Here is a 12,671-nt window from a genome sequence, read left to right as displayed (position 1 = left end):
CCAGCAAAACTTACAAATAATCCCATGGCCTTTGCCTTCTTTCTGATTTGGGGGGGTAGGGGTCCCACCTTTTCTCTGAGAAGCAGTGATATGAAGGTCAAAGACATCTCTTTTTTTCTCCCTTTGCTCCCATCCTCAACAAAATTGCCTCACATGAGAGTAGTCCAGTGCTTTGTGGTTAAACTAATGATACATCTGCTTTTCCTTGGTTAGAGTTCCCAAGGCAACTACACTGACATCTGGGAATGTAAGCTGGAAATCCTTTGGACAAGTAATTCATCCAAGGTCCTGTGTAGCACCATACCAGTATTTAGTCAACCACATCGCAGACTGTAGAACGGGAGCAGCAGAATTAGTAATGAAAAGAAAAAGTATATGTGATACATGTGGAGGTAATTTAGAGGCTTTACCTGTTGGAGTAAAGAGTAAAACACAAGCACACTGAACATCATTCCTTTGTGGATCTAGAAGTGTGTTTTTCTGGCTCATCCTGATTTGGAGCTGTTGTCTTTTCCCTGCTTTAATGTCCCTTTATCTCCTTTCCTGCTGATGCAGAACCTGGATTGGAGAAACTTCCTTTTACCCTCTCTGGAGAAATTATCATCAGTGATAACAAAAGTGATCTTTTCAGCCTACATAAAGCCTCTAAAACCAGTCCTCATTCCCTGCTGAAAAGTGTTTTCAAGCTCCCTGAACATGGTACTATGAGGGAAAGGGGTCCCGACTTACATCTGCCACTAGTCTGTCCATCTCTGCTTTAGTTACATACTTGAGCCCTATGTGCGTTTTTGGGGCTTGCTGGAGCATTGTTTACAGGACTGGTGACAAAAGAGCTTTAAAACATGGAACCAGTTTAACAACCAAAAGTGCTGTCTTGGGACTGTATCCTCCCCTGGAAGAGATACAGCTCCATGTGGTAAGTTGCCTTCGTTTCTGCCTGATGATCCTGTTGGTTTGCGTATTGAAAGATGACTTGTTTTATTTGGGTTACAATTCTCTCTGATTGTACTCTGTGGTATTTGTGATGGGTTTTATTTCACATTCAATCAGAATGCTGTAATAAAAAGCCACCTTGAAAATAAAAAGAAATAAAAACAAATGTGTGTGTTTATTGGAGCTTGAGCAGGGGCATACTTATGCATGAATTAGTGAACTCACCTCAGGGAATAACTGTATTAAATTGATGGAAAGCTCTAGTGAAGCAGGACTATTCTGTATCATCTCTAGTGAGTATCAGTATCACCTCTTCCTAGTCTACTTATTGGAAGATGGATAAAGCTTCAAGTTGTCTTTAGGCTTTGCTCAAATCAAAGGCAGAAGTAAAGGCATAAGAAATAACGTAAACTACTATCAAGGTGGTGGGTATGAATCTTTCTGAGGATAGACCTAGGAAGTTATAATTGCTGTTACTTTCAACTTCTATTCTTAAACTCCATTTTTGCTTCATTTCAGTATGGAAGAGAAGACAGTGATTGGGCAGTGCTGGTGTCGTGAAGGTGGAAGAGTTCAGACCCTCCAGACAGAACAGACATGAATAATGACAACTTCTGTAGCTGCCTGTGCGTAGTGTAGTTTCTGTACCAATTTGCTCCCCAGGATGATTGTTTCCACAATCTGGCAAATGTGAACACAATCATTTTGATTTCTACTGTAATCCTGTTGGTAAAAGCCTGTCTTCTTGGTAGAGGTGCTAAATGTTAGCAATAGAACTTTCCTAATGGTTTTCTTAGTGCCTCCTTGTGTCTTATGTACAGTCTGAAAACTTGTAAAATGCTCTTCAACTGCTCTTCAGTTTGGTTTGTTTTAACTGCCATCACCAGCAGAGCACATTGTCATATAACACAAAAATGTTGCCTGTTAGCTGGCCACAGGGTTCTGTTGACATTATTCTGCCTTTTGCTCTGTGTTTGGGAAACAATTAAGTTTAGACATATGCTCTTTCCTTTCATTCTCTGCTTGTATGGGAGATTCCTGAGTCTGCATAGCCCTCTAGATCCCCTCATGCATACTCTGTCAAATAACAGCTCTGTCCTTCAGGCTAAAATTCTCTGAGTCAATCTAGCCTGCAATAGGCTCTCTGTTGGCCTATTGCCTTTCCCTCCATGGGGATATGCAGTGGCTGCTTGGGCAGTGCATACCTCTCTAATAGTTGAATACATCCTTCCATATGTCATTTATAGGGCTGGGTCAGGCCCTGCTGAGACAAGAATTACCCTTTGTCTGGCCTAGCACAGAGCTGGGCGCTGCAGACACAGTGTTGCCTTCCAGGTGAATGTCTAGAAAATAAGATTAGACAGCTGTGGCTGTGAAAGTTGAACAACTCTTCACAGCAACCAAACCTTTGGATTGAGGAATTTCTTTCATCATCCAGTCACATAATTTAGATCACCAAAATATTTTTCTTGTCCCCTTCACGACTCGCTGTGAAATGTGTCCAGCCTCCATTGACAGACATGTACGTTAATAGGGCCTTCCTATTAAGGAACAAGCTATGTTGTCAACAGAAACTATCTGGCACAAGAAGGAAAGAGATTTCCTTCAAACCCTGATTTCATTCTGGTTAAGCACATACTTCGTATACAGCTACTCTCTCACATGCAGTCTTGATACTATTTGGAAACAATATAGAGCATGTAGCTCATACTTAGGGAAATAACTTCTGCAAGCGTTCAGTAGTGATCATACTGTATTATTTATTAGCTTTCTCTTTGCACACGGTTCTGTCAAACAGCTTTAAGATATCTCTTGCCAAAAAGGATCACCGTATTCTGTATCAATGTTCCAAAGTGCTATTTCTGTGTAAAACTGGTGGAACTTTATTGACGCCAACGGAGTCCTATAAGAAGTAAAAGTGAAACATTTATTGCCATAGTTTGCAGTAGAGATGCACAAGTATTAAGGGAAATATTTAGCACTTTATTTCTTTTGAAGACCCAACAGTATCTCTCCCATGCTTTATAAGTCCTTTGTAGTTACTGGCAGTCATTAACATAGTTTTAAAAAGCAAAATATAATTTCTAATAGACCATTCATGCCTTATGCAACTGCTAAAAAGTATCCTTATGGCTTTCCCGTTCATTTTTGGACAGATTTTAAAGACAACACCTACTTAGCCATCACTTTCTTTTGCTCCCTCAAATAATGACTTCTACTGTCTTTCACTGCAGTCCAGTCTGATCTTTTAATGAAGAACAGTTGAAGGTTCTCCCTGACAATGTAACCATTGTTAAAATTTGTTGGATAGTTTTCTCTTTAGAATACAACTGCAAGCACAAAGTGTTGTTTCACTTACAGTAGCAATAGTATTGTGTGTCTACTTTTCTGACCATTTGAATCTATATCTTGTGCTGGTCTTTGTGCAGTATCTTACTATGTATTATAAGCTGCTGATAGTCTTTATTTAATTAGATGGGTGGAAAAATTAACATGGGGAATATGTCAAGATGCAATGTGGGGTCGAGAGTTTTATCCAATGAGACAAGTATCATAACTGAAGAGTGCCTTTAACTAGAGTGTGGCGAGGAGCTCTCTAAGGATTATGTAATGAGCAACCACATGTGGCTTCCTGTTACTGAACTATCTAATCTGTCCCCTTATGTTCATCTTAGATTTAGCAGCAAAAGGAAAAGTGGAAATATGTAACTTCAGATGCATGGCAAAGTGGTTGTACGATACCTTAACATCTCAGGATGTTGATAAAGTTAACAGGTATCATATATTAAAAATCCCCATAAAGGTGTCAGTATACCAGCAATAATCTATTCACTAGTCAGAATGAATAAGGGCCAGTTAGAAGAATTATTTTACTGCGGTGTAAACCTAAAAGTTGTGTAAAACTCTTCTTAAATTGGATGCAAGTAATTTAATGTGAGGAAACCAGGCAGTTTCATTTATTGTGGTTTGCACTGTTTCCTGCACTGACCAGAGAGACACCTTTCCTTTTACTGCACATTTTGAGCTGATGGAGACTTCAAAATGATGAGAGTTGAAACTGGAATGACCCACAGAAATGTGTAGACTTTTCTAGCAGAGAAGAATGAAAACATGTAGCGTATGTGTGTTAACTGTTGTCTTTAACATTTTGGTTAATTGCTTTACTCTGGCTATGTCATCTCAAAGCTGTGCTTGTGTCCAAATGGGATGCAGGTGAATAGGTTCTAGATTTCAAACTTTAAAACCTAAATAAGGGAGCTGATGGGTCAGTATAATACAGGAAATTCTTCTGATGTTGCATGCTGTCCTACCCTGCGTTATGCCACTGCTTTTTTATCCCGTTAAGCAAAGGAAAGAAACAATATGTGTAAATAATAGCGAGTATTTGTTATTGCATTCTCCCTATTTTCGCCTGTAAAATTTAGGAGGGAACTGTGGTATTCCCTGAGCTAATAATAGATTGTAAAAGAACATCTGCACATCTTTTCTCCATGTGCCCTATTTGTTTAATTGCAACAGATTTACATAGAAAGAGTATGGTACATCATAACTAGGCAATTATCCATTCTTCATCACTTAGTTATGGTGCTGCTAATTGATCATTTAAGACATAAGATAGTCTAACATTAGGAGAATTTGAGACTGTTCAAAAAAGATCAACAAATTAATATTGTTGTGTGATATTTGCATAATTGGCTGCAATTATTTAATGTTTAATTGGGTTGATCAAATGAGATTCAGCCTTTCACATGCTTATGTTTTACAAACACTGGTACTTTAAAATGATAATAATGAACTCTAATTTTCGTATGTTCTTTCTTCTCCCCTTCATTGTTTTTATTGTTATTTTCAGTATTGAGCATGTCCTTAATTTTCAGTTTGGTGAGCATGATTCATGCATAGGAAAGAAGTCCTTCAAATGAGAGAACTTTTCATGAAACTGGCTTTTCATATAAGCTGTTGTGATGCCAAGAGTTATGGCTTCAGCAACTGGCATTACTTAACTAGATTCTTGACTGCAATGAGGGCAAATTTGCTGAGAATTTACAGTGACAGACTCTGGTGAGAATGCTAATAAAGGTTCCTGCTTAGGGTAGATAATCTGTTCAGTCTGTAGCAGTGCAAAGCAAACATGATTTTTCTGGGATATAGACAGGAAGTCTGATAAGACAAAAGGAAGATAAGAGAGAGATCTTTCTGCCCAGCCATTGTTTACACCTGTTCAACTATTTCAAGCCAAAAAGCAGTTGTCCTCCACTCCTCCTCTTTCTAGATAAACTGTTGGTTAGGGTTTACCTAATTCAACAGAGAGGTATCATTGATCTTCTTCTGTATGCTTATTTTATGCTTATTTTTCCTCAGGCATGAAGAATGGTAATTTGGAAAAACATGATATTTGAAAGAGTCATTTGGAGTGCAAGTTATTTGAAATGTCTGTGTAATGCATGGTCTTCCAAGGAGTTAGAAAAACAGCTGGGACTGATCTCATAGCTGCCTAATTAGAGGAGGAACCCTCTTGAATTCAATGGCCTCTCCAAAACAATCTGCATAATCTCAACAGATTGCTTAGTGTGAACTGTCTGTTGATAGTGCCTTCCTATGAAATAGAATACAGATACGGTAGCACAGCCTGCCAGACTATGGCACACTGGCTCTCTCTGCATGGGATTCACCCTACTGATGGTAAGTTTTAATATTCTAGTGGCAGGCTCATATACTGAGAGGTGGGCAGGTGTAAATGATGGCTGAGCATGCCCTGAGGTGGGCCGTTCCTTGCTGTCTTTTTCTCCCTTCCACACAGACTTGCAGCCCCTTTTCCCCAGTCTCCTATCATGATGCCACTTAGTCTCTTATATAAAAGTGACCATTTAAGCAAATTTTGCATTCTTTTAGCAGTATGACAGTTTTAAAAAAAAAAAAAGTGTTTTGTTCATCTTGCAGGTGTTCAGGGATCAGAATTGCACTTTACCACCTGCACATGTAATGCCTGAACAGACTGCCACTGACTTTGTGACCCTGGACAAGTTATCTAACCTCTTTGTAAGTGCAGAGTAGTAGTACTACCACTTATACCACTTTTAACTCTAATCCAAACTTTTCCATAAAAAGTTACTTCTCTACAGATCAAATAAGCTTTCCAGAAAGCTTTTTAAGCAACAGAGAAGGATGCCATGTAAAGTCCAGTATTTCAAAGATTGCTTTAGAGTAGAAGTATCTTGGTTATGCAGAAGAAAAATGTTATTTGAATGGGATATATATTTAAGGTTTGCTGTATGAACCCATAAACAAGTAAAATAGGTAGTTCAGAATATAAAGTAGCATACAGGAAGATCTTGAAAAGAGAATTTACTTCCACCTCTCAAACAGTGCTATCTTATTTAAAAAGGATGCTTGAAGAAAGCATTTTACCTCTCAATGTAGAGTCATTAGATTACAACTAACAACTAACACTTCATCATGTAGCACTGAGACAGACCTCTTTATCAATCTTCACTACAAATTTTCTGAACTGCAATAGTTAGCAATTGGTAAGTGTCAAAAAGCTGTGTTTTACTGTATTTTGTCACTATCCTCAAGATTTGGAAAAGTAACTCGTAGGTCCTAAATCATTTAAGCTAAGTAACTTCTTAATAAGTATTTGTATTTTTAGTCATAATAGAAAAAGAGAGTACTGGTATTGCATTGGTGAAAAATACTGTTGTCAATCCTTCTGTCCATGCCTTGCTTTAAGCGTGATGGTTATTAGTGGGAATTCCAGAATTTTTTCCCTGACTATGCAAAATCTGAGTGCCATCTATAGCACAGTTGGCAAATATATCCCCAATTCCATAAACAAAACTGACTTAGCCATTACCTAGAATGGTCAAGTACATTAGGGCTTAGCAGATGTGGAACAATACTCAATTAGAATAGTCAAGCCTTAGATTTGGAACAAATTCTTGGAATTAGTAGCTCAGATAGAAATAAATCTTGTTAACCATACCCAAATTTACTAGAAATAATGGTGTTTAAATTCACTGGTAATACCAGCATGGCTAGATCCTCATCCCTCTCTCTGAACATGAATTTATACTGTTTGCTTATCTTAAAACTTAATTTATTGTGTCTCATTTTTACTACAATCCTGAATTCTCATGCCATGCTTTAAAAAAAAGAATCTAAAATTTCATGTTCATAGGAAGATCTTAAGGAGGATTTAAGACCTTAATACAGAATTTTACAGTCTTCAAATTATCTGCTGGATAAAGTTTAGGTAGAAAAAGAGAAGACAACTTTGGGGAAATAATTAACTACAGTGTTCCAAATGGTTTTCCAACACTGGTCATTTTTGGGTTTTACCAAAGAGGTATGCAGGGAATAGTAGATAAAATAAGCATAGTGCTTTTTTTGCTAAGCAAGAGTTGGGGAAGTTTCCAAGAGCTGGTTCTCTTAATAATGCTAACTCTTTATAAGACTTGATTCTGTCAAGCTTAGAGCAGTCATTTAAGTGTGAGATGGAGGAGCTCAGAAGTTATCTCAGGCAGTACTATCTTGCAGGAACAGATTTTGTTTCATTTTATGATCAAAGTGATCAAGGTATGAACAAGGAATCTTTTAAGTTTTGCACCTTTTTACAAAAATTTTGCTTTTCATTTTAGAATTCTGATATAGTATCACTGAACTATTATCTTAAACTGTTGTGTCTCAGTAAGTTATGAGAAGAAAGCAAACATTCTTATTCTTTGTGTAATCACCTTCTTCCTGTATGCCAAATCCCCTCTTCATTATGATTTGGTCACCACTAGAATCGTGACCTCTTCAGGTGAAGTAATATGGTTTTTCTGTACTATACCCTACTAGTGCACTCTTGGGTTTTTAGTAAGTACTAAGTACTTGCAGCAAATGCCAGAGCAAAAAGTAAAGTGAAAAGTCTTCTGTTTCCAGAACAGGCATGCTAAGGAATGAGAGTAAAATCACCCATCAAGTCAGTCAAGACAGGAGGTCAGAAGAACGTCATTACCATTCTCATTCAGTCCAAAACAGAGACTACCCAGGTATACCAAATGTCTAGCAGGATGGTAGATTGCTATTGCTATTTAAGAATGCTCTTATTCAGTTGCTTAAATATCTATGTCTGTGCCTACATTTTTATAACTTGGGCCCTAGTATCTTAACTGAAAGCTGCAACACACCTTTATATGTCATGAAAGAGTAAAATATTAGATCAAAACAGGTAATGCTTCAGATCATCTAACAGTGAGAAACTGTTTTCTACAGGTCAGTGGCCTGTTCTCTTCCCATAATTTATATTCATTTTCTAATGGCCCAGTAGTTGACTAGAACTGCAAGTAGGAGACAAATATATCTTACTTCTATTCCATAGTCGAGAATGTTGACAAAGAGTGAATCTATTCCTTCCATCTCCTGGGGAGATGGCTTGGACTCTAGCTTGGCCACTATAGTAGAGAGTGACAGAATGTAAAATGTTCTTTGCCATGACGGAGACAAGTAAGAGTTTTATCTGAAGCTATTTGCAAACGATTTGTGTCGAAGCAGTAAATTTGGAAAGATAGATGTCCCAATCTACCTGACCTTTGAGGCATTTAGAAGGGTGCAGTAGTAGTTATTGGAATTGTAGCATATCAGCAGTGGGAAATTAGCAGCTTAAAGAGGGAGAATTATACACCTCTGAAGGGTCTCTGTTTTCTCAAATGTTAAAGTTAACTGGGTATTTTACAAGGATCTGAGCATATAAAAGCAGTAAAGGACAGATGTGTGAAAAAATACTGGATAAACTAAAGGAAACTCTACCTCATTCTTCTCTAAAGGTTTTGTAGAAGCACAATTAAGCACTCCTAATGGCATTGTTACGTACAGACCATCTGGCATGAAAGAAACACTTTATATTTGTATGTCTATAAATCCTGTAATAACTGTATTTTGCTGGCAGTAGAAACAGTCTACACTATTTGCAGTTTTCCTCATCAAATCTGTAATTATGCAATGTTTCTGTCTCCAATAAAGGAATTTAATGGGCACCTGTTTGTGGCATGTTATGAAATCATCACTGTTGAGTACAGCTAACTACGCATAATTATCCCGTAGATGGGAGCTGTTACGAAATGCATTCTTGAAGGCTGGATTAAAAGAAAAAAGAATTACCAAATGAAGAGTGGCATTTAAGAGCAGCAAAGCAAGATGCAAGTGGTGAGAGATAAGCTAACTAGTCAAAGTGCAAAGCCTGCATTCTGCCTTCTGGCCTCCACTGAAGTCTAAAGGTGTGACACTCAGAGGGAAGAATGAGGCCTTAACAATGGCAGACATGCATCTACCTTGCCAAGCCTGGAGGCTGAGCCACTTGTTTCACTTACAGTAAAATGCTGGACAAATCAAGCAGCAAAACTACCTACCTGCTAACCATGTTGTCATGAAACAGCTTTTAACGTGCCAGGACTATGTAGCAGTGCTTGAATACAGTCCCCGTTCTAAGGGTTTTGGGGTGATGAACTCAAGGGAGAGAAGCAAGCCAGAAAACAACTTTATACTTTGAGCACTTACTTCACAGGGCAGTTTTGCATAGTCATTACTCTAAAGTATGTCAACCAATGGGAAGCCCTTTGAGGACGGAAAGCACTGAAAAGTGAGTGTCGTTAAAATCTTTACATTTGCCAGGTGTAGTAGCTATATTTGCCAAAATACTTGACGTATCCCCCCTTTTAAGTGCAGGGAGTACTGTGATTAAAGATAGTACTGATTCATGCTGTGGTGAAGTACACATCAGGGTAAATTTTCCATCTGGTTTGGTTCTCAGTGACTTCAGAGAAAGCTGGCATGGATACAGGACACTTTAAAAAAGTAGACAGGTAAGTACTAAGGGTTGTTAATTAATGCTAGGGGAATGAGCCTAACATGTCAGAATCAGACTTTATTCCTGTATTTTGGCGTCTCCACTTTCATCCTAAGGGAACCTTTCTTAACTGTAACTCTAGCTTGAGCTTCAGTAAGACAGCTTTCAAAACTTGCTTATCCCAAGTAGTAATAATTGGAGGACTGATCCTACAAGGTGCTGAGTGGGATTCAGAAACAGACAGACCTGTGCCTTTTAGCAAACCTTAAAAAGACCCCTTTTTTCCCTCCCTTTTGAAACATCTCAGTAGCTGGCAATGGTTCTGTTCAATAAAGTACATGCAGTACCACCACCAGCACTGTGTTCTTGGGGGTGGAGAGTATCAATTCTGAGGACTCTGATCTGGGATACATAGTCTTGTAAAGTTGATGTGACAAAAAAATCAGTTTTAAAATAATACAGGGGGAGGACAAAGCAGAAGGAAAAAACTGGTTTCTGTACATATAAACAGGGCAAGGAAACAAAGTTGGGGATTCCAATATAGGCAGTCAATATAAGAATTACACATGCCAGTTTTGAAAGTATATCAACAAAACTGTTGAATTTCAGTTTTTCTTCTTCCTTTCCTTTTGCTCAGTGTTCTGATATTATGACATGACAATGGTGATTTTAACAGAGCTGCTAAAGAATTACCCTGTTACCAAGAAGAGCAAAATGTTCTGTAGTAGCACCTTTGTGGTTCTGGATGCTTCTCCAATGAGGAACTTGTAAAAGAAAATAAAAGAATGTGGATGGTGTCTACTTCTCTCTCTCCCGAGGGAATGATTTTTAATGCCAGGTAAGAAAGTGTTTCTTCCTGCTTCACCTGCAGGTGGTATTATATTGTACCTGTACAAATTTAGGATATTAAATTCTGAGCATTGCCAATGCCAAGTTATATAAGACAAAACAATTTATCTTCACTCATATAAGTTCTTGTGGGTGATTCAAAGAAATTATGTTCTTCTGAAGTGATTTCAGAACAACCTCTCTTTCATAACTTTTTTTTTTTCCATCTTTCTCATGGAGTAATTCTTTTTGAAGGTTTAACTTTGGTTAATTTATGCTCTTAGTGGTATATAGGCATTTATCCTTTACTTTGATGGCAGTGTAGACTAACTTTTTTTAAAGCGAGGTAAAGAAAATTCACATACAAAGAAAGTATCCTAACCAAACTCAGTATTTGTGAGATAAATGCCCAACTCTAAAGGATAAACGGAAAAACAAAATTTTAAAATGGGTCAGTTCTAACCACAGACTCTGTAAAATGCACCCACACTTCAATTTTAGACACTCTCCATATTATCAAAGGGACTTAATAATGAAATATTTTGAATTGTCTTCTTATTGGGTGAGATAACAATTGCATGTCTAAGGCACATATGCATATTCGTAGTCTACAAAACACATGCCTTTCAAACAAAACGCTGATCAAGTCAATTAATACTGACTTGATACATGGTATTATCTATGAAGCAGGCGTTTTGTAAGTGCTTAGCAGCAGGCCAGTCATCTTCAGTAGACAGCATGTATTCAAGGACACCTCTGGGTCTGCCCAAAGGCAGATGTAGGTAAAGCCCTGGTCTAGATGGGCCTTTGTAGCTGAAGCTGCGTCATGATACAGAAGCATGTGCTTGCAGGGTTGTATGTGTGAGGGAGGTGATCCTTTAAAGGACCCATCCTTTATAGATACACAAATTAAATACATGCTGGGAGGCTGCCACTACCTGAAACACTATCACCTGTAAAACAGCTAGGCCTGTTCTAACTCTCATTTTGACAGGGATGAAATTCATCTAGTGTACCGCACCTAAGTTGAAGACAAAGACTGTGATTCACCTGCCTTTTAGGTGAAGATTACACAATCATCACTAAGCAGAGCCAGTGGAAACACTAATTTCAGTGGAAACTTCAAATTCAGCTGGTGTTAGCTCAGACCCTAACTTGAGGTGACTTTCATGCTCTGAGTATGATGAAGAGAATGGTTCCACTCTTCTTATTTCCAGCTGCTCTATCCTTGACCTTCCCTTTTTGGCACTGCTGGCACTAGAGCAGTTGCAGTGTGACCAGGTCACTACTTGACCACAGGAAGGCAGAAGCATATGCACAGACCCTATCCATAGGAAAAGCAGGACTGCTGTTTTAGCCACAGCAGAGTTTTTAAGGAGCTGAAGCCAGTTAAGAAGTCACACCCATATGAAAATCTCCCAGGTGTTAGCCACTTTTATTATGGCTCTTAAACTTTTATGCATCAGACCTTGCTTAAGTCATTGTTGAATTCTGGGTTCTTTTTTTTTTTTTTAACCTTCCTTTAGCTCATACAAGCCTTGTGCCTTAGCAAAGACTAATATTTGCTTTATTGTGATGTCCCAGGTTGGAAGAGAAAAGAACTTCTGAAGATTTTGCATCTTCATCATAAAGGCATGGCTGAAAACTGATTAAAACAAAGATAGTGAAAACTACTCCCATCTTTTTAGGGAATCTCAGTGCTTAAAAACTTGAAGAAAAATGCCACAGATCAGACTACTCCCCCAGTACCCTTTACCTCTAGGGATGGGGTTCTGACCATCCCATTGCTTTGGATCCTACCAGCTAAAACTCACGTTGCTCCTGAATGCTTATAAATTTAACATCATTCCCTTCCTCCACTACAGAGTCTGTCCTCACTTATATCATGCAAAGAACAGAAAACCTGAGTGGTTTGTCAGCTGCTTATATTCCTGTCTTGAAAATGCACTCGCACAAATACCAACCTCTAAGCATAACTTGCAGCACAGGTTCCCTTTGCTATTCCCTCCTTTTGCAGGTGGAATATTTTTATGGCTCTTGAGGAAAAACAGTTCAGTCTGAGCTAAACTCAAGGTTAGAAATC

At 38.3% G+C, this 12,671-nt stretch overlaps 1 protein-coding gene across 3 annotated transcripts in view; it reads left to right on the top strand.

The window, feature by feature from the left end:
* BCAT1 (branched chain amino acid transaminase 1) overlaps window positions 1-8,951 on the top strand; it is a 75,699-nt gene extending 66,748 nt beyond the window's left edge. For all 3 annotated transcript variants that reach the window (XM_052789127.1, XM_052789126.1, XM_052789128.1), the window contains one exon: window positions 1,453-8,951. In XM_052789127.1, coding sequence (XP_052645087.1) covers window positions 1,453-1,494 — 42 coding nt within the window. In that variant the 3' untranslated portion in view covers window positions 1,495-8,951. The remainder of the gene's footprint in view (window positions 1-1,452) is intronic.
* Window positions 8,952-12,671: the final 3,720 nt, after the last annotated feature.

The sequence above is a fragment of the Harpia harpyja genome, chromosome 6 (assembly GCF_026419915.1).
Source record: "Harpia harpyja isolate bHarHar1 chromosome 6, bHarHar1 primary haplotype, whole genome shotgun sequence".
In the NCBI taxonomy this organism is placed as follows: Eukaryota; Metazoa; Chordata; class Aves; order Accipitriformes; family Accipitridae; genus Harpia; species Harpia harpyja.
Note: the sequence above shows the minus strand (reverse complement) of the source record. Positions and strands in the feature narration are given on the sequence as shown.